This window comes from Wallemia ichthyophaga (assembly GCF_000400465.1).
Source record: "Wallemia ichthyophaga EXF-994 unplaced genomic scaffold scaffold4, whole genome shotgun sequence".
Classification (NCBI taxonomy): domain Eukaryota; kingdom Fungi; phylum Basidiomycota; class Wallemiomycetes; order Wallemiales; family Wallemiaceae; genus Wallemia; species Wallemia ichthyophaga.
The window spans coordinates 403,587-424,412 of NW_008806277.1; the positions used below are offsets into that span (position 1 = coordinate 403,587).

At 44.6% G+C, this 20,826-nt stretch overlaps 10 protein-coding genes across 10 annotated transcripts; 5 read left to right on the plus strand and 5 right to left on the minus strand.

Moving 5' to 3' along the window:
* Positions 1-11: 11 nt before the first annotated feature.
* J056_003460 (uncharacterized protein) lies at positions 12-2,474 on the minus strand (the record flags this gene model as incomplete). Its single annotated transcript, XM_009268683.1, has 4 exons — positions 12-75; positions 120-2,058; positions 2,109-2,243; positions 2,384-2,474. The coding sequence occupies 4 exons, from the start codon at positions 2,472-2,474 to the stop codon at positions 12-14; spliced, it is 2,229 nt and encodes a 742-aa protein (XP_009266958.1).
* Positions 2,475-2,805: 331 nt separating this feature from the next.
* J056_003461 (Arabinose-proton symporter) lies at positions 2,806-4,838 on the minus strand (the record flags this gene model as incomplete). The annotated part of the gene is made up of 5 exons (XM_009268684.1): positions 2,806-2,957; positions 3,003-3,552; positions 3,608-3,983; positions 4,032-4,053; positions 4,085-4,838. 5 exons carry the CDS (start codon positions 4,836-4,838, stop codon positions 2,806-2,808), a joined length of 1,854 nt encoding a protein of 617 aa, XP_009266959.1.
* Positions 4,839-5,273: 435 nt separating this feature from the next.
* On the minus strand, positions 5,274-5,723 carry J056_003462 (uncharacterized protein; the record flags this gene model as incomplete). The annotated part of the gene is made up of 2 exons (XM_009268685.1): positions 5,274-5,399; positions 5,445-5,723. 2 exons carry the CDS (start codon positions 5,721-5,723, stop codon positions 5,274-5,276), a joined length of 405 nt encoding a protein of 134 aa, XP_009266960.1.
* An 83-nt stretch (positions 5,724-5,806) lies between these two features.
* J056_003463 (Ubiquitin-like-specific protease 2) lies at positions 5,807-10,564 on the plus strand (the record flags this gene model as incomplete). The annotated part of the gene is made up of 7 exons (XM_009268686.1): positions 5,807-5,826; positions 5,873-5,915; positions 5,966-6,047; positions 6,096-7,542; positions 7,596-7,937; positions 7,983-8,380; positions 8,427-10,564. The coding sequence occupies 7 exons, from the start codon at positions 5,807-5,809 to the stop codon at positions 10,562-10,564; spliced, it is 4,470 nt and encodes a 1,489-aa protein (XP_009266961.1).
* A 181-nt stretch (positions 10,565-10,745) lies between these two features.
* Positions 10,746-12,162, plus strand: J056_003464 (uncharacterized protein; the record flags this gene model as incomplete). The annotated part of the gene is made up of 7 exons (XM_009268687.1): positions 10,746-10,758; positions 10,810-10,853; positions 10,903-11,050; positions 11,099-11,193; positions 11,245-11,581; positions 11,632-11,752; positions 11,802-12,162. The coding sequence occupies 7 exons, from the start codon at positions 10,746-10,748 to the stop codon at positions 12,160-12,162; spliced, it is 1,119 nt and encodes a 372-aa protein (XP_009266962.1).
* Positions 12,163-12,239: 77 nt separating this feature from the next.
* On the plus strand, positions 12,240-14,151 carry J056_003465 (SH3 domain-containing protein; the record flags this gene model as incomplete). The annotated part of the gene is made up of 9 exons (XM_009268688.1): positions 12,240-12,378; positions 12,428-12,461; positions 12,511-12,690; positions 12,738-12,805; positions 12,851-12,911; positions 12,965-13,053; positions 13,100-13,215; positions 13,260-13,306; positions 13,356-14,151. The coding sequence occupies 9 exons, from the start codon at positions 12,240-12,242 to the stop codon at positions 14,149-14,151; spliced, it is 1,530 nt and encodes a 509-aa protein (XP_009266963.1).
* A 53-nt stretch (positions 14,152-14,204) lies between these two features.
* Positions 14,205-16,934, plus strand: J056_003466 (Tyrosine-protein phosphatase CDC14-like protein; the record flags this gene model as incomplete). Its single annotated transcript, XM_009268689.1, has 12 exons — positions 14,205-14,254; positions 14,302-14,435; positions 14,486-14,537; positions 14,585-14,708; positions 14,753-14,803; positions 14,849-14,911; positions 14,957-15,046; positions 15,096-15,135; positions 15,186-15,500; positions 15,543-15,599; positions 15,650-15,741; positions 15,789-16,934. The coding sequence occupies 12 exons, from the start codon at positions 14,205-14,207 to the stop codon at positions 16,932-16,934; spliced, it is 2,214 nt and encodes a 737-aa protein (XP_009266964.1).
* A 113-nt stretch (positions 16,935-17,047) lies between these two features.
* Positions 17,048-18,347, minus strand: J056_003467 (Good for full DBP5 activity protein 2; the record flags this gene model as incomplete). The annotated part of the gene is made up of 3 exons (XM_009268690.1): positions 17,048-18,196; positions 18,242-18,255; positions 18,305-18,347. The coding sequence occupies 3 exons, from the start codon at positions 18,345-18,347 to the stop codon at positions 17,048-17,050; spliced, it is 1,206 nt and encodes a 401-aa protein (XP_009266965.1).
* Positions 18,348-18,805: 458 nt separating this feature from the next.
* On the plus strand, positions 18,806-19,084 carry J056_003468 (uncharacterized protein; the record flags this gene model as incomplete). Its single annotated transcript, XM_009268691.1, has 2 exons — positions 18,806-18,924; positions 18,961-19,084. 2 exons carry the CDS (start codon positions 18,806-18,808, stop codon positions 19,082-19,084), a joined length of 243 nt encoding a protein of 80 aa, XP_009266966.1.
* Positions 19,085-19,668: 584 nt separating this feature from the next.
* J056_003469 (DNA-(apurinic or apyrimidinic site) lyase) lies at positions 19,669-20,805 on the minus strand (the record flags this gene model as incomplete). The annotated part of the gene is made up of 5 exons (XM_009268692.1): positions 19,669-19,742; positions 19,792-20,099; positions 20,146-20,525; positions 20,581-20,640; positions 20,683-20,805. The coding sequence occupies 5 exons, from the start codon at positions 20,803-20,805 to the stop codon at positions 19,669-19,671; spliced, it is 945 nt and encodes a 314-aa protein (XP_009266967.1).
* Between the last annotated feature and the right edge of the window lie 21 nt (positions 20,806-20,826).

Sequence of the window (20,826 nt, forward strand, 5' to 3'; positions counted from 1 at the left end):
CTGCATCATACCTATGTAAAAGTCTTCACTTGGTTCTTGGCCTTCCACGACCGTTCAGCTTCGAATTGGCGGTGACTGTTCCTCTTTCAGCTGCGTCAGCACACAAACTACCCACTAACCTTGTATTGTATACAGGAACACCGTTTCTTTCAGCACAATCAAATACATGGTCTATAAAGTCGTCAAACGCTTGAAAGTTGAACTTTCTATTGCTCTTTATCCGCAACGCAAGCGCATCGTGACTACTTCTGAGTGGTGTCTTACCATCGCATTCGTTGATATACTCCACCACACTGCTATTTAGTTTCAAGTGAAACGCCAACACCGTATCCTCTGAGCGATCACTTGTGTAACTTGAAGTAGCTATACTCTTAACCACAGTAATCGGTATCATCCACACAGCCTGCGTCACTCCATTCACCCTCCCATACACAACAAAACAATCGTCTTCAAATCCTAAATATGCTGGCCAGCCGGGAACGCATAGTCCACAGTATATGTGATCATCAAATACCGGAAATAACCTCCCTTTATGTAGGAGATGTTCGAGGTAGTAGTCCTGCGCGGGTCTTAGACGCTTACGGAATAGCGGCGCATAGTCAATAAACGATGGCTTTTGTAGTAGTTTATTGAGCGCTTTTCTCTTTCGTGCTTCTGGCATATATCTTGTCTGTAGATCCATGTCACTTGCTATTTTGTCTGTATTGTTGGTGGTGCTGCTTGTAGTGTCAGTAGTGTTAGTCATGTTAGTAGTAGCTTCTTCAGTAGTATTCGCTGAGTCAGTAGCTGCGTTTTTCGGAGCAACTCCTTTCTCAGTAGTCTTGCTAGCCGTATCTTTGTTGTTGGTAGCTGCATTGTTTGCGACCGTGTTTGTGTTGTTGTTTGTTTTGCTATTTGCTTTTTTCTCATTTGCCTTGGGGCTTACGTTTCCATCAACACTACCGTTTTCGTTTCCATTTGTATCTGTATGATGTGTCTGAGGACGTAAAGTTTGGTCAGAGGCTGCTGGAGGCTGCTGAGCAGCTTTGGCTTGCTTTTGCTGTATTTCATCAGCTATTTTTGAGGTGCTGGCCGTGTTTACTGTCTTCGCAATGCTTGATGTGCCAGCTGTTTTGGCGGTGTTTGCCCTGCTTGACGCAGCAAACGTAGCTGCGTTCGACTGTTCCCTCTTAACAGCAACACTCTTTGCGTGTTCAGACATCTCCAAAGCACGCTGCTGCAGTTGATCTGCGCTAGGTTTGTGCTCCTCTTCATCCAATACCATACTGTCACCATCCAAAACCTGTCTCACCCTGCGCTCTTCGTCTTCAGAATGATTCGAAGCTCTTCTCTTGCGAATTTGATCCGACTTGCTCAATTCTTCATGATGCTGCTCATGTGGCTGGTTGACTTCTTGTGTTGGTAATCTCCTAGCTGAAGCTACAGGAGCTGCGGCTGGTTCCGGTTGTGGAGATATGGATCCCCAGTACGGCTCAGCGGTTGGATCTGGAGCTTTTGATACATTGCGAATGGGTTGGCGAGCTGGTTGCGTTGATTGCCAGTGCAGTACAGGTTGCTGCACCTGCTGCACTTGCTCAACTTGCTCAAAACCTTTAACTGGTTGCGTAATTCCTGCTACAAAGTTGCTATCATTGACGTTGTTGCTATCGAAATTGCTGTACTCGTTGGTCTCGTGATATTCTCCCATTGCAGATTGATCAAGCTGATTATCTTCCATGGGAACTTCAGCCCTATCGTAAATAACGCCATATTGCTGCTCGGGCTGCTCTCTTTGCTCCACGTGCCCAACGCCCTCCACTGGCCCGTACTGCTCCTCGGGGTAATCAAATTGACTCGGAGGGTACGCGTCCTGATATGGTTGAGGCTCCTGCTGCGAGTATCCAGACAAATCTATGTTGATATAGTATGTACAGTTTATCGTGACTCCGTTGCTACTGCTGCTACTGCTGTTTGCTGGGCGAGACGGTTGCATCCCACGAGGGAGCCTCAATGAGAGAGAAATGTCGTGATCGTCTGAGTTCGTTACCACTGTTTGCATTCCTTGAATTAGTCTTTCGGCTATCGGCGATGGAAGTTACAAACAAGACGAAACACGCAGGAACACCAACTCTCCAGTATTTCTAATTCAAATGTAGGTTTCTCATAGGAAGCATTGTTGTCTCGAGCTTTCCGCAGTGCGCGGCTATAGTTTAATGACTCTTCTCCGATATCGCCCAATTGTGTCATAATCAGCATCGGAATACCTGCACAAGATGAGAAATATAAATTACAAATATTATTCCGTCTACTGTTTCTGCTTCGATAAGCCTTGTGATTCTGGTTTTTTTTTTAATAATCGAGTCTGTGTATGTTAGCTCACGTGCCTTACAGACTAAATACTCACGAAGCTTCTTGCCTGGGTATGTTCTATCGCTGTACTGCGTGGTGAAAGTTTCTGTAGTAAATAGTCTACGCGCTTTTGGTAAAAATTTCATGTTGTGGCTTGACGAATAAAATGGCAGTATCATCTTCATGAGTGTGCGCGTTTAGCTACTTTGTTGTTTGTTTTATTACCTGTGACCCAAGGTGTAGTGCGAATTGATTTCGCGAGATTTCGTGGAAAGAGTCATAAGCTGCCTCATACCCATGGCTGCTCCATGTATTGTATCTATGAATGTTTGGTATCACATGAAAAAGAAACAAGATTAACAATTATATAGACGTGAATTATACAGATCTTATTTATACAGGTCTTCCTTTGCGCGTAAATTATCTGCCTAATATGAGGCATATTAAAAAAGTAGGGAACTGCGAAATCTCCAGTTTTTAAGCTGATGAGCCTTCCCCTGGCTTGACTTCCTCATCAAAGACGTAAAGCTCCTCCTTTGGTAATTTCCGACCGAATAAGTACCGGTTGATGAACCACGGAATCTGTCTGAATTGGTAAGCGATGTGGACGCGAGTAGGGGTGCTGAAGACTGCAGAAACCTTAGAATGACTATATGAAACACGGCTCAACTCACCTTGGTCCAACTCTTCTAGCGTCAAGCTCTTTGTTTCAGGAACGAATAAAAAGGCGAGACAGAAGAGAGCAGCGCACCATGCGGCGTACCATCCAAATGCACCTGAAGAAGTAAATGCTTCTTGAAGCGCTGGGAAGGTAATCGAGAGGATGAAGTTGAAGAGCCATAGAATCGCCGTCGCCAGACTCATCCCGAGATTACGATGTGACAGCGGGAATACTTCAGCGCTGTATGTAAATGGAACAGGTCCTGAGGTGTAACTGTACTGAACCGTAAAGAGATATACTCCAATCGCGACTGGAATGATTTGTTTGTCGAATGGAGCCAGGAATCCTAAGGCGACGACCAAAAGCATAGCGCACATGGTAGGATAACCAATCAAAAGCAATGCTCGACGTCCATATCTGTCAATTGTAAAGAATCCCGGGATTGCAAAGAGGAAGTTGATCATACCGAATCCCCAAGATGCTAAGAGTGCATTCAATTCACTGAATCCAGCTCTAACAAAAATGTTAGAGCTATAATAAGCACATACATTAATACCGCAGAACTGTCGATCCCGGTTAGTTTGGACCATGTGCTCCTGGTAGAAAATTTGCACTTACTTGTTGACCAAACATGACGATGGCGGAAGCTGCGGTAGCTCTACGGTTTCTTGGAATGGTAAAGAGCTCTAAAAATCTGAACCACGCTGACTTCCCTTGAATCATTTTCATTTCTTCGGTCATGCAGATGTGAATGTAGTAGATGTCACGCGCAGCTTGAAGATCGCTCGGACGTAAGCGCTTCAAGGCTCTTAAAGCCTTAGGATAATTTTTCTTGCCTTTGCCCATCAGATAACGTGGTGATTCTGGGATGAATGGTATGACGCCCATAACGACTAATGCTGGAATACCAGCGCTACCAAGCATTAATCTCCAGTTTAAACCATCGATGTTAGCTGTGTCTTTGACGTGGTAGAAGATTAAATCAGCGACAAATCTATGATTTAGATGTTAGCTTTAGTTAGTATGAATATTTGCATCATACCCTACTATGATTGAAATCTTAGCTTATTGTTGTTTTTGATGTAAAACACTTACACATAATACCGAAAGCTGTCCAAAATTGCCACATCATAACGAGTGCACCTCTAATGTTGGCTGGGGTTGTTTCAGCAGCAAAAACCGGAACTGTTGCGCTCTTTGGACCGATACCTAATCCTAGCACAAGTCTGGAAACAAAGAGATGTTGCCAGGAATTTGTAACGGCTGACCAAATGCAGGTTGCGAACGACAGGAAGGCAGTGATCATGATAGTACCACGTCTCCCAAAAAATCTGTTAAGAGGGCTAGTAAGCCAGCAGCCAAGAACTGCACATGCTAGGTATGGCGCTGAATTAACCAAACCAAACAGCCAGACATCGACATCGGGGTTGATATTCAAATCCTGTGGATAGAAGAGTTGTGCACCATTTATGACTGTTTCATCCATGCCCTGAACGACAGCACCAACACTGCAACAGGCTACTAGCAGCCAAAGCTCACGTGTCTGATGTAATTTGTGTGTTGACTCCCTTCGGAAAGCCTCTTTGTCGTCGTCGGTGAGCTGAGATAGCATCTCTAATCTTTTTGGATCTTGCGCAACCAAAGCACCCTTTGCAATTTTTTCAGCATCATCCCCAAGCCCATACTCGTGCGCAAAAGCGGTTGCATCCTCATAAAGCTTATCGTGTGGGATGCCCTTGAGAGGATTTTCGAGCTTCTGGGTCAATGTCTTGGGTGGAGGAGCCCTTTGTTCGGGTAGAGAGTCATGGGAGATTTCAGGCTCAAGTTTGTGATCTATTTTCTTTTCCATGTAGTAAATTAAAATTAAAGAAGGGTATAAGGCGTTTGAGGCTATTTAAGTTACCAGATGATGTTTAAGTCATGGGACCTAAATTGAATCTCAGATCGGAGGAACTGGCCGCGGCAGTCTAGATTGGCGTTCATCGGCATTCTAGCGCCTTCCGAATTTGGTTAAAGCGTAAATTACAGAATAATAATGAGCTAATAATGATTTAATAATGCCGAAATTGAGGCGGATGACTCCTCGGGGCGATCTATAAGATATCGTGACAAAAATGTAATCAAAGGTATCATGTCACGCTGGAAGGGATGCAAGACTGTGCATTCATAGATTCATGAACAAGATAAATAGTGTGGCTTGATTAGGAGAGAGCACTGGAAATCACAGGTAGAGAGAATCCTTGTAAAGGTAAATGTCCAAGCTGATTGGCTGATATAACACGGCTTATTTCGCTGGTGATTGAGATTTGCTGCTGAACGCGCCAGTTGCCCAATCGTTGGAGTTTTGAACGTCTGGACCGGCAAGAGATCCACGATGGGGGCCGTTGCTGGTAACTTTAGGTTCACCAACCTAAAATATCTCAATGGGATGAATATAGCGAGATTTCCCACGTACCTCTGAAACATCTGGATCAGCACCTTGGTCTTCCTCAATCGCAGCGTTTGCTTCAGCGCCTTCAATCGGAACGCCCTGAGAAGTACGCAGCTGGGAATTACGCCTTGGCCTCTGAGAAGACTCTCCAGAAGGGATATCAGCCTTAGATTGGTTCAGCGTAGACTCCCTGCGCTGCTTTGGTGCGTTATCATCTGGAGGAGGGCTAACTTCTTCATCATCAGAATCGAATGGATTTCTAAATTTTGTTTCTTGTGCGTTGGCTGAGTTTGATTTGATCATATCTTTTGACAGTTGTAATCAACCTTTGTGCACGACGACAACGACGACGACGACGGCAGCGTTAAAATAGATTTTAAGCTTAAATGGGTTCAGAGGATCCAGCGTGCGTCGCTTTCCTAGGGCTACAATCCACGCTTACCAATACCCAGTCGCAGATCAGAGAGAGGTAAACCACCCATCCATAAGCAGCGCGTGAGTCGTTGTCGTTTGAATACCTGTAAACGCTCTCATACTTTTCCCAGGAATTCAAACTCGGCCTTGGGCGCGATACGCTCAGCATCGGTAGCAACAACCACAACCCAAATAGACGGCCTGTGAAAAGCTGTGAGATAAATCGTTAGCAGTAGCGTATATTTCTCATTCCCCACACAGCTCCTGTCCAGCCAGCTCAAACTTCGGCTTTCTACAGTTCCACCCCACCCGCCGCGAGACAGCTGCAAAGTGATGCTGCCCATTCTTCCAAATCTGGTCCAATAGACATTGAAAGTGACAACGGTGGCTTACCCACTCCTTCCACCTCCAATAGAGTAAAAGGTAAACAAAGGGATCATAGCTATGCTCAGTTATCTGCACAGTGGTCTAAACCCGTTCAGGACGCTCAAATTGACTTAGACTCTGATGATATTCCCATATCCAAAAGCGCTACTGGCGTGGCTGCAAATATGGCTGGGAAGGGTACACAGAAGAAACCCTTGATATCGTCGCGTAAGTCGCAGTCTAAACCATCGCAAGCTTCCCGAAAAGAGCCTTTGGATGTTGAACGAGGTAAACATATTAATCACGACAACAACAATCTTTATACCACCAAAAAAGTCAGTGAAACCCTTCGCCATGGTTACCTGCATTACATCAATCTCAAGGGCTCCAATTCAAATAATGTCCTATATCTAGCTCAGACGAAGATCAACGGATATAACGTCGAAAAGTCAACTCATGGCTTGTATGCCTTGTATTTCGATGACGCCACATTATCGCTCTGTAGACGAGTACCATCGCAAAAATTGATACCATGGCGGGTGATTGACCTCCAGGACTTGTATTCTGTCCAAGCTCGCAGCGAAGATATGTGCAGCGTGTTCTTCTTTGTACTCAAGGAAGATTCACCGACAATAAAGTCCCTTAAGGACCCTAAAAGCGAGTTAGCACTGGAGCATACAGTTGACGACAAAGAACTTACACTCTCAAACCACTTGAAATCGGCAAACAATACCATTACTTTTGTCACCGATCCAAATGCCCTCATCAATAGCAAAGATAAACACCGAAAACTTATTGGAAGTATAGAAAAAACAATGAAAGAAGGCATACGAGAGATGCCTACTCCTCAATTTCAGCAATTCGTGAAATCCATCAATGAGAATGGCAGGGCTTCTGCCGACACAACCAAGTTTCCCGCTGATACAAGTAAGAGTAGGCCTCGGCAGAGCAGTGCAAATGAGACTATCACTATTGATGAAGAAGACAAATCCAATGCTAAATATGATGATGGTACGCCAAAGGCCACTAAGCAAAAAAGAAAATCTTCAGCCAAAGGTCAAAATGACGAGATTGAGTTATTTTCTGAAGATGAAAGGGAGCAAGTCAAGAAAAAACCTAAACCATCCGCAATTCCTAACATGGCGAAAGATAAACCCCCTCCTAAAGCAATCGTACCAGGTCAAGCCAGAGCACAAAGTCAATCAACACCTAAGACTGAAGAAAACGATGAGTACACCTCTCGAAGGAGTATTAAAAACATCCCAATACCCCGCACGAACTCCACACGCAAAGCTAAAACTGATGCTAATAAGGCCAACAATGATGCGAAAACTTTAGCTTGGTGAGTGGTTCTGAGCATTTTAGATAGTCTCTGACAATACCCTTCTATACCAGCCACAAGCCTCAGATGGATTCAGCAATTGCCAATGAGATTTATTTGATAAAGGAGTTTGAAAATGGCTGCCTAACAATACGGAGAGGCGATCGAGCCAGCATTGACCCTTCCGAATTCCTTAACGACTGTATAGTTGAGTATGGAATACGCTCAACGCTTATGAGGCTGCGAAATCGTGATCCGCTTTTAGCTGATCAGGTGCATCTTTTCAGCAGTTTTTTCTACTCATCTCTAGTAAATTCGTACGAAGGGTTGGGAGATCCCTACAAAACCATGTGGAGGTGGACGAAAGGTGTTGATATCTTTGCTAAAAAGTTTATCTTGGTGCCAATATGTGAAAAGTGAGTGAATGTCACCTCCATTACCTACGCAGCTAACGAAGGCAGCTTGCACTGGTATTTGGCAATCATATACAACCCCAAAGGTGTGCTATACGGACCACCAGGAGACGCCAAGGATAAAAAGAAACAACCCAAACCGCGGTCGGCGACTGGAGCTGCTGGTGCGGCCGTCAATTCTGCTGCTGCAAAGAAGAAAGAGACTCAGAAGCGGAGAGAAGCGGCTAAATTAGATAAGAAAGCTGAAGCTGCCAAGCAGAAGAAGAATTATGATATCGTAGAACTCAGCTCTGATTCAGAAGAGGAGCCAGAGCGTCAGAGCCAAGAGAAGGACTTAAAAGATGAAAAGGATGGTAGCAAAGCAAGTTCCAGCGCAACAGGCAACTCACCTGAAGTCGATAAAGATGAAGACGTTGTTATGGCAGAAGCTCCTTTGTTCACACAAGGTTAGTGAATTTCACAGAAATTTCAAAGCTAATGTACAATACTCAGCTGAGCATACCGAGGCTTCTTCACAGCCAGATATACCAGACTCCAGTGCAGTGGAAGTTGTGGGTAGCGCAGATGGGGAATCAAGCAAAGTTGAAGGAGACGTGGACGTTGTGCACGAGATGCGTAGTAAAAATGCGCGCTGCTATATATACACACTCGACAGCTTGAGTGGAACGCACAGAGTTGTAATAGACAACCTTTCCAGGTATCTCCAGATGGAAGCGCAGGGTCGGAAAGAGCTTCCCGAAGAAGAATTCAGTATGCCTGATGGTAAGACGCCGAAAGTACCCAAACAGCCGAATTGGTGCGATTGTGGTGTCTACGTTATACACTACATTGATGTGTTTTTCAAGGATACGACTAAATACCTCAATTTGCTTTACAACTCACATAGAATCAGACGCGAGCAGACTGATCCACAATGGGAGAACAAGGTTGCAACTAGTGCTCGCGAACGCCTGACCAAGGAGTTGGATGAAGAGGCTGCTATATTTGACGCTGAGGAGATTCGCAAAGGAAGGCGGAAGCCCAAACCGATCGAAAAAAATAAGGAGAAAACTACTGAAACTGCTACTGTAACTCCAGCAATTGGTGAAAATGATGGCGAGGATGCCGGTCAAAGTGATGATACAAATGACAAAGCTGTTAAATCTGGAAGTAATGAAAATTCGGATGAAGATAACAAGGAAATTGAAAGCAATCCATCTATTACTGCCACGACGGGTGAAAATGGTGAAGAAAGTACTAAAAATGAGAATGGATCTCACAAAGTTGAGCTACAAGCTAGCACTAGCCAAGCAAAAGAGGAGGGTGTAATCAATATTTCAGATGAAAGGGACGGCTCCGCAGTAGCGCCTACAGATAAATCCTCAAGTCAGCCACCAGCTCATTTATTAGGGGACTTGGGGGTTGTGATGGCATCCAATTTTATGGAAAGCTCAGGGCAGCATAGTGAGCAGCCTCACAGTGACTGTAGAAGGTCTCATGATCTACGAGAGCCTCAGGTATCTCATAGATCCTCAGAGGCCCACGATGAAAGACAGCACACTTCTCACGATCATTCTCTGCGTTGTGCTCAGCAGATTCAATCAGCGTCATCTTCGCAAACATCAAATCTATCTCTTCTTGCTCAACGAATAGAGTCAACCACGGCTTCGCCCGTCTCACCTACAATAATTACAAGTCTACTACAGCGACTCAAGTCAAGCTCAACCTCACCAAAAAGAGAATCAAACTACTTCGATGCTCTTTCTGAGCGAATAGATGAGCACCGATCAGTGGATCCTGAACGTATGCAGCAATTTCAGCAGTTGCAACAGTTTCAGAGAAATTTTGCTTCTATGCAAAGACCACAGGCTACCCCACCACCTCGCATTCCACACCCTTCACAGGTTTCACAATCGTCTTTCCATGCAGCAAAGAAAGCGACTACAGAAATTGTTAATCGGAATATGGCACAGTCGCTTCAATCGCCAAATGATTCACAACTAACTGAGACATTGATGCAAACGCAATCATCAGCTCAATCAGATGATACAGTATTTCCTAAAACTACCAGCAGTAAATCAATAAATTCCACAGCAGATCTACCTTGTTTATCTGTCAAGCCAGACTCAACAGGAGTGATACCAAAGACAGATGTAAATAGTAATTTACCAAATGCCACGGAAATGCATCCGAGAGGGAAAAAAAGCAAGAAAGCAGCAGAAGAAAAACCAACTCGCAATGCTAAGATCAGGGATTTTCTTTCGAAACCTGCTGATGAAGAGAGAAGGGAGAAAACGATGTTTCAGCCACTAAGTTCTCACAGGCAGAACATGGGAATGAAGCCAAACAAAAATGACTATGATGAGTCTGCGAGTAAGCAGCATAGTAGAGAGCCAGGAGATCCGCTTCCTACGTTTGCCATAGGCGCAAACCGAGCAAACCCAGAATATCCACAGTTCCAACGAAGTTCGGAAGATGAAAGGGATGAGAGAGACAGTCAGTTTGAAGGGCTCTCGATTATGGGCAGGAGTGGAACGATTGATTCTGGCCTTGATAGCCAATCACAGCCATCGCCTCGACCAGGGGAAATATCAGCGGCAAACAACACACCGTTACCGTCACATCCAACGCTAGGATCGAGGCGGAGGTAAACTAAACCCAAGAGTGAAATTCGCGCATCGTCAAGAATGATCCAAGGGCATATGTCAAGCAACAAGTGGTTATAATAAAGAGCTATAAAACAAAACAAAGAAATTAATAATTATTTATTTGATAAACACAATTTTATAATTTTCATATCGAGCGAATCATAACTCATATTACAACAACGAGATGTTTAGTAGGGGTGAGATTTGATATTAGAAGCTGTGAGCGCTGGACTGATAGGATTATATAGCCAGAGCGTCAGTACAGCAATTACCAAGAAGACCTGCTTCTGTGGTTAGTATTGGGAGAGAAACGCATCGACACAGCTCACGCCGGTGCACAGGCTGGATACCATGATTTGAATATCACTCCAAAATCCAAATCACCAATCCTTAGACAAGGTCCAGGCGGAAGGAGTTCTGTTACTGGCCATGTCGCTACTGTTTTCGGATGTACTGGATTCTTAGGACGTTATACGGTACAGAAAATTGGTAAGACGGCGTCTACAACCAAATTGAAGAGTTTTTAATTCAATTCAGCTCGTACTGGTGCTCAAGTCGTCACTCCATATAGAGACGAGCTCGAAAGGCGTCATTTGAAGCCAATGGGCGATCTTGGTCAGATTGTACCTATGGTGGGCATTCCTTTTTGAAAGTTTAGTACACGTCTCACTCACCCACTCTAGGAATGGGACGCTCGTAACCACCAACAGATAGCAGAATGCCTTAGACACTCAGACGTAGTCTACAATCTTGTTGGCCGTGATCACGAGACAAAGAATTTCAACTACGACGATGTTCACGTTAAGGCTGCTGCTGATATCGCTTCAATTGCTCAACAGGAGGGCATCGAGAGACTGATCCACGTTTCACACTTCAACGCTGCTCATGACTCTCCTTCCGCTTTCTACAGAGCCAAACAAGCTGGTGAAGATCTTGTTCGTGAAAACTTTGACGGTCCTTCCATCGTCAGACCTACAGTTATGTTTGGTCATGAGGATCGTTTCTTGCAGCAGATGGCTTGTGAGTTTGGGTGTATTGTGGTTTGAAAGTATTACTGATGATATGATTAGTCTGGACTATTGCATACAAGCTCAACAAGGGTCAAACACGCGTAAAGCCGGTGCATGTGCTTGACGTTGCTGAGGCTTTACACAAAATGATGACATTGGATCCAGGTCATGGAGACACATAGTGCGTTTTGCTGTGATTTTGAGCTTCCACACTAACAAACGTTTTCCAGCTCATTACCTGGACCAAAAGAGTACACATATAATGAAGCGATTGACGTTGTTTCAGCATTGACATTGAAGGAGCACAAGGCACCATCAGTACCAAAAGCCCTCGCAAAGGCTGTAGCCAAGGTGATGGACAAGTCATTGTGGTGGCAGACAATGTCGGAGGATGAAGTAGAGAGACGCTACATTGACGATCTCCCAGGAATCCCAGCCGGACACAAGAGCTGGAATGACTTAGAAATGATGCCTGATATAATGGAAGACGTGTCTATCCCTTACGTCAGAAGATTCCGTAGCGCAACGACATCGAACCTTCCCGTTGAATCTGGCGGTAAGCCATACAGACCACCAAGCGCACAAATGTAAAACATTATCAATACATTTCCTTTATTTTGATTACATGTTTAGATTTACGTTCGTCTTTGTTTTCCAACGTCGATCAAATGGGCAAAGCCAAAAAGCTCAGCAAAGAGGAGGAAACGAGAGACAAGAGGAGGTGGATGCGCTGGAGCAGTGCAGCGACTGTAAAAGGAATAGCTTTTAGTGATTTCGCAGGCAGCTACATCAACGCAGGCGCTGAGAGTGAGTTTATCGCAGCAGCTACACCACGTCAGGCTAAGCAAATTGAAAGAACTCGGGGCACAAAGATTCTGGCCTACGTCTGGGTGCGTTTGGTTGGACTACGTGTAGCTACTTGCTCACTCCAAGTCACAGTGATATGCCCCTCGAAATCGATAAGGCAGAGAAAGTCATCAGGGCGTTCACTACCGAGGGTATAGCAGTAGACGAGCCAATCGGTGAAGAAGGAAGGCAAGGTCGTCGTAGAGTTTTCAGGAAAATCGCTCCGAATGTCATGGCCTCCGCCAAAGGTATCGTAGTCTACACAGCTATGCGGTACGTTTGATGTTATTGGCTGCTTTGTACGCTGACAGCCTACCAAGCTCCGGTATGATGCCTTTCGGTGGTGCTGGTGGTAGTGGTATCGTTATCGCTAGATTGCCCGACGGCAGTGAGTGCAAGTTGGTCAAGTTTTTCACCGCTTACTAAGAATTAGACTGGTCTGCACCGTCGTGTATTTGCCCAAACAATGCGACTGTTGGTCTCTTGTTTGGATTGTGGGTTTACCTCTTTTATCCCGCTATTCCACATATTTGCTCACCTGCGATAGGGACGTGTACGATGTTGTGCTCGTGTTGCGTTCACAAAAGGCTCTAGATGGCTTTAAGGGCAAGGCTAATGTTACTCTGGGTGCTGAGCGTGGGTATTTGCCTGGTTTCTCGGTGTTTTGCTAATGTCTACTCAGTTGCCGTGGCTGCTGGGCCTGTTGGTGCTGGTGTATCAGTCGAGTCTGGCGTAGATAAGAGCCCTATTTGGTCTTATATTCGAAGTAAAGGCTTCTACGTCGGTACTGAATTGATGGTGAGTGAGCATTGTCCATTTGATGTCATACCGATAAGCTTCAGGGACAAGTTTTTCTCGACAGATTCGATGAGAATGAGAGGTTTTACTAGTACGTTTAGCTCATTTTATGCGCAAATTTCAGCTCACCATCTTCTTAGCTGGCCTGGACTGAAATCCGGTCAAATTTTGGCCGGTAAGGTGCGACCGCCGCTAGAGGCAGAAAAGTTGTACCGAACACTCTACGAGGCAGAGACAGGTATAGCCCAGGGACAAAGTCTGGAGTATGAGGCGACGATATCTGAAGATGTATTGACTGATCTCGATCTGAATGAGAACGAGACATTGAGATTACCACCTACACCAGAGCAGCTTGATAAGTTTGAGAGACAGGGGTATAAGGACGAGCTTGATATTGAAGCGGAGCAAAAAGAGCGTGAAGAGATACTGGCGTTACCTGCACCACCTAGACATCCATCGATTCTCAACTACCTAGCGAGGAAACAGCAAGGACTAGCACTAACGGAGGTTACAGAAGACGAAGAGAGCGAGAAAGAGGAGAAGGATGAAAGGAGTGGGAAAGGGGAAGATGAAGAGGTGTTTGATTCAAGTCAAGCAACCTCGAAGGAAGATATGCTTTATAGATTGAGGGAAGAAGAGCTTAACAGGGAGCTGGAAGAGTTGGATATGGATTCAGATTCTGATGAAGAAAAGGACAATAAGCAAGACAATCAAGACACGGTCGATAAGGTTGAAACAACGAATATACCACCAGCGTTGCCACCGCGCAGACCAGTTGCTAAGCCAGAGTTACCACGACGCGCTGATAGAAAGTCTTTGAGTGGAAATGAGAAGACAAGCAGGAGTAGCACACCGCCTCCTAGCTATAATCTGCAAGACAAGAAACATACGCCAGTGGATACACGCTCAACGACAGAGTTTTCTGAGATAATGTAATTTTAAATATATTTACTTGATTTTCTTGTTTTACAAAAACATCCATCACCAAGATGGTTAAACAGGTGCACAGTATCGTGAATTCAGCTAAATTTGATGATCGGTGAGTTACTTGTACGTGGTAATGACGCGTATATTCACTCCCTTTAGGCTGTTCTGGGCAACATTCAGACATCCACCGCCAACGCCAAACGAGCTGAACAGCGATCCACAGCCAATTTCCAACAAGCTAGAAGGACCCGCAGATCGCTATTACTTCTTCTCAATCGATAGCGATCTAGTTTGTACGTGTTTTTATAGAAATACTCGTGATTTCGTATCTCAAACGGCACAGATCTCTCTTTCTCCTGCGATTTTGGACCTTTAAATATTGCTCATTTATACAGGTACGATTAGTGCACTGCGATTCGGCGTCTTTCTCATCAATTTGCAGATTCTGCGTTTTGGTCCACGATCTACTCAGGGATCCTGATCTTATTGATAGGAAACTCGTGCTATATACCTCCACCAATCCCCACAATAAAGCTAATTCTGCCCTGCTGATGGCCCTCTACACCGTCTGTCTCCATCGCTAGTTACTCCTCCCGCTTACCCCACTTAGCTTATCGTGCTCAAACGTTCACCTTCAGACGCTTTTCATCCAATTGCAGATGTCAGTCGCCCTTTCCCATGAATTTTTCCCCTCAATTTCCTCCAGATCGAATTCATCCCTTACAGAGATGCCGGTCGCGGCAGGTGCGATTTCCATCTCTCAATATCCGTATGTGTGGTGTTGATGGCTATCGCCTGCTAATTATGCGTAAAGGACTGTCTATGGGGCATTTACAAGTCTATCAATTTTGGCCTGTTGCGTATGGACAAATTCGACTTGGAAGAGTATGAGTGGTCAGAGAAGGTTTTTATCGGTTGTTTTCATTCACAACTATCTCTCATTTTATGCATAGGTAGAAAATGGTGATTGGAATTGGCTTACTCCAAATTTCAGTGAGTCTGACGCGTTTGCTATCTGCTCATCGTACTAAACGCGTGCAAAGTTGCATTTGCATCTCCAGTCGACCCTTCTTATGTGCGCTTGATACAGGCGCGGCAAAAAGTCGGGAAAAGTATCAAGTCTGAGCGTGATGACTTGCCTAGAAAGTTGCCATCTTCGTTCACTCTCCTCCTCGATCACTTCTCTCAGTCTGATGTCAAGCTCATTGTTCGACTAAACAATCCTCTCTATGACCCCAAAGAGTGGCACGAAAGAAGCATCAACCACTCTGATCTCTACTTCGATGACGGCACCAATCCATCGGATGAAATTGTTAAAACTTTCATTCACATGTGCGACCATATCATTTCGAAAGGGGGTGAGTTGATGTGGATTTGATTGATCTTGCTGACGTGCATAGGTGTCATCGCTGTTCATTGCAAAGCTGGTCTTGGTCGTACTGGTACGCTTATCGGTGGTAAGTGTTGGTGTATATGGTGTACATTCTACTCACTCGCACCATCACAGCTTATCTTATCTACAAACATGGTTTTACTGCTAATGAGGTCATTGCGTTTATGCGCATAATGAGACCAGGTAGCGTGGTCGGACCACAGCAGGTAGGTGCTTCCTTGCGTTTCAAATAGCAATCTAACAAAATAAACAGCAATACATGTACCAAAAACAATTTGACTGGGTCCGGTGGGGTGTCATTGATGCGATGCGGAAAGAAGAGGAAGAAAGAAAGATCGAAAGGCAGCTAACAAATACAACAACAGTTACCTCTACACCACCATTAGGATCTAACGATAATGGACCTAGCACGCCATTGCCAGCTGCGTCAACTTCAAAAGCTGGCATGACAGAGACACCTGCTCCTGTTGGACAGCCGAGAAAGACACCAGGTCCTTCGCGTGTCCTTGATAAAAAAACAGTCAGCAGTGGTAGTAGACCGGATGTAAATATCAATCTGAGTAGTTCACCATTGCGCAGACCGCGTGTAGGCAGGAAGCGCTCATCTAGCATGCATTCGGGCATGGTGGGTGCAAAGGTGGCCCAAGAAGCTTCCAACGCGATGAGCAGAGAGAAAGAGCGGGAGAGAGAAAGAGAAGCAGCGAAATCGACACCACCTGATTCTAATTCTTTAAAGATATCATCAACGGCAGTCACTGAGAAGAGTAGTTCAGATGGCTCGACTAAATCTGCATCTATACCACACAACACATCCACATCTGCAGCATCGCCTGCTAAAATTCCTATCAGAGTCACAACAGCATCGCCAGCACGTCAGCATCAGCGCGTAAACACGCAGTCGCAAACATCTGCACAGACATCACTGAGACCACAACCACCTAAGAGGACAACAACAGAGGTCGTAGAAACAACAGCGAATGGCTCAAGGATAGTGCCTGCGAAAAGAGGTCATCTCTCACCTGCTTCGTCGGTTAGCTCGGCGGGTAGCTCTATGGGGCGTGTCGCTAGAGCTGTCGCTGCTGATAGCTGGATAGTCGATTCAAAGAAAAACAGTAGCTGGAAAGTGGAAGCTGGGGGTCCTGTAAGTCCCGTCAAAGGCGGTGGGGCCTCTGGAGGGAATAAATTTGCTAGTACGATAGCTAAAGACTCTCCATCATCAAGCCTTACATCTTTATCATCCAAGTCGTCATCTAATTCACTCCTCTCACCTAACTCAATACATAATGCCAATACTCCTAACTCAACTAAAAGTTCCAATCTTGGTAGAACTAATGCTTTGCGTAGCATTAGGAGACGTAGAAGTAGTCTCGGCGATACAGAAGCAGGTGATAGGTTGTAGAAAACCATTTACTTTAGCTCAAGCTAAGTTATTTATCAGTATTGGATTACTATATCATTCATATTTCATTCTATAAGGCTTACGATGTATGCAAATGGTATTATAGGTAAATTTTATAAAACATCTTCCATCCTCTCTGTGACTTCTTCGACTGGAGGCATGAGCACGGCTTGGATGGTTGGTATGAGTTGTTGTCTCTGCCTCTCGAGGGCGAGACCATTGGCGAAGCGGATGAATGAAATAAGAGTGACATATGCATCATTCCCTGCGTTATGGTAGTAGTCGCGTGTCTCAAATGCACCTTTCGGAGTGTCAACTTTGAGAATTTGGCTAAAGTCACTAAGTGAGACACCTTCGAGATTGTCGCCGATACATGTTAACAACCTGTTCGTATCCAAAACTTCGACCTGGAACTCTTCCTTTGATGATGACTCTGCTGGTATTGAGTAGTGCGTCGCGTTCGCGCTGTGTTTTCTTCCTTTCAGCTGGAACATCGTGTCTAGTGATAGCATGTCATTCTTCACGCCATGCATAACCATCACCACCTTCTCATTGGCAATGGGGGTGAGAAGCTGCTTCAAAAATACCCGCGTTTCTTGTAAATTCAGCTGCTGACTCTTCCCATGTCTGAAATTGAATCTATTATCAGTCACGTAATTGCCATTCTTGTAGCGGGTATGATCAGTGATTATGATATGTCCAGGTGTGATGACTTGATTCTCATTCTCAAAGTGTAGCTGAGAATAGCCAATTTCAGTGATCACCATGTGGTCAAGCTCCCAGCTCTCAACATCGACCGCGACATAACGCACTTTGAGGAAGCCCTTCTTGCCGTCATCAAAATCAGATCTAACACGCTCAAAGTAATATGATGATAGGTCGTGAGTACTAATGTTATCATCTCCTCCACGTTTCTTGGATTTGCCTTGACGGTGAAATCTCCTCATATCGCGGGTTAGTTCAGATGGGATAGTGTACGTCGTAGGAGTTATATGCGAGTATTGCGATAAATCAACGTAAGATGCTGACGATGGCAGTGGTAAACAAGCTGGACTGAGCTCATTCTCTAAGCAGATTCTATAGCGAAGGTATTCAATATGCCGGGAAGGGATCAAGAATCGCCTAGAGCCATCGCCAGACATTGCCAGTTTCAACTCAATCCCTGTCTCTTCGTTGTAAAGATACGAGCTTGGTTCAGATAAGCTCTTTAATGCCGTTTTGAGTAGGGTGCGTGCTTCCTCGTGCTTCACTCGCGGTGCCCACTATAAACCGTATCAGTGGCTTTCTTTGTTTGCGATTATACTAACACTGTAGAGTATATCTGAAGGCGATGTGAGCGGGACTAACAGATAGCTTTATTAATTATTCACCGCTTAATTTATACAAGCCATGCTTTCCGATATCGATGCTCATGACATCCAAGCAACGAAGAAGATCAAAGAATTTGAACAAAATACGCGTTAAAATATATTAGCATAGACTTTTACAACGTCTTGTACATCTTCTTTTTCAATTCCGTTCTCAATTTCATACTTTCACATGCGACTTGATTTCAATAACAGTGAACCAACAGGCTGGGTTACAAATCTTAATGCCCCGTGTTTTACAGGGTTCAGAAAAAATCCCGGTTGATTGTGCAAACTTCATCCACATCGATCTCAGCAATGTCTTAACCGCAAATAACGATAACGTCAACGAGAGCGAGAAAGTACATAAAAAACAAAAACAAAGGGAAGGCACAGAATAGCTGTGCTTCTTCTTCTCATTTCTCCAATAGTTTTTCTGATATATGGAATCATAATCCAATGATGCACCAATTGATGGTCCAATCAACAAAGTTATTAGTAGCCTCCCAAGAAAATGTACCAACGATGAACCCGAAGAGGATCATGACGTCACTTTCCTCGATGCTGAACAGTAAGAGCTACACGATCCTCAACAGAATGATAGTGACGCCTCTGATATTCCACGCATACACAGAAGTAAGCAAGTAGCTTATATTCTAGATGTACCTAACGCATCACAGAAAAAGTCGTATTATCGTAATTGGTGACGATGAAGATGATAATGGTGGCCAAACACAAACCATACCTGCTGCTAGTCCCAATGTTCCTCAAACTGTTAAAACTGAAGAACAACGCCCAGAATAGCATAACGAGAAGCCTCAGTCACAACCAGCCATCGCTCGAGTGAAGCCAGAACCGGATACGAGTCTATCCTATCCTATCGGCCAACATACTACGACTAACTTTCTCGGCAGTCACTTGCCCTCCGTTAAGCCTGTGGTCAATGTCAGTACAAACGCATCTCCTAAGAAATCAAATGAGTCTAAAAGACGCAGCGATTGTCTCGCATTATTTATGTCTGATTAACGCTCATCCACTGCCCAACAGTGAAAACCAAACAGGCCTCAGTTTTCACAATCTAATCAGTCTCAGACGGAAACGCCATCGCGGTGGTTAGCTCTTCAAATGCACAGATGGATTCTGGTCCATAACCATAGACACAGCAATAACGACCTCAGCATATTTGCATATATTATACGTCCCAACAGTATTTTAGACGCTCATAGCTATAGACAGAACAGAAATCTTGTATATATGCGCTTCATAGCAGCAAGGCCGCTTTCAAGTAATCCATGATAATTCTATGACTAAACAATGAATATTAAGTCAAGAAGTATTTCAAATTCTACGAGAAACTCGGCAAAAAATTTCACTGCTAAGATCTAGATCTACAATTCGCTATTTAGTTCTAACATAATTGGTAAATGATCGGAAGCGTATATTTCATAACGAATATCGCAAGCTGATTGCACGTGATTAGTGAACCCCTATGTATAAAGCAATTCACTTACCAGCTACTTTATCGATAAGTCGCTCGTCAACGATAAAAGTATCAAGACGCCAACCTACGCCGGCACCTCTTCCGCCAATTTTCATTGAGTAAAATGTAAACTCGCCCTCTTCCTCCCATCCGTGCAGTTGACGCCAAGCATCAAAATGTTTCCTACGGTCATGGCTTAATTTCGCGTCGACAATGTCCTTCATCACGGTTTCATCGTTGAGAATTTTCTTCAACGACCGCCGCTCGGGCAAAGTCGTTCCAGCACTAAGGCCCCATGTTCCTCCCCCAGAATGCATGTCGCGCGGAACCGGGGTGGTGCTATTTGCGCGTCAGAGGTGTACCTGAAATGACGCAAAGCACATACTTGAGATCACCTCCCCATATCACAGGTTTAGTTTCCTCGAGTTGAGTGATCCACTCGAATAACGCATCATCCCATTGTTGCCTCAATCCCTTATCCTCCATCATGCCAGAATTTGGCACGTATGTTCCGATAAGAAATGATGATTCAAACTCGAGAGTTACAATTCGGCCTTTGGTTGAGGGAGGATCGGGATGCATCGGCAAAGTAAGCCACTTTTTGATCGGCTTAACTTTGGAGAGAATCGCGCACCCGGCATAACCCTTTTTTAGAGAATTGGACCAACTCTGATAAGGGAATTGAGCTCGCAGGAGTAGATTCCCGGGGGCCTCATGAGTCTGTTGACACGTCAGCACCAATGATTGAGATGAACGATAAGACATCTACCTGCGTAGAACGTAAGCCTTGTGGCTTAGTGTTGTATTATACAAAACCAACTTTTGTTTCGCATAAAATGAGTATGTCAGGCTTCTCGGCCTTGATGTACCTATCAAAACCCTTAAAGATTCAGTTGAAAGCGCAAATTGAGTCGCACCTCACCTTCTTTAAGATGCTCTGGTACGAGACGATGTTCCACGCAACAATCTTGACTGATTGGGGATACAAACGATCTGGTATGCAAGGTTTCTGTGGTATAGAGCCATTTTTCGAGTGCTTAGACATGACCGTTTTTGTTGAATAAGA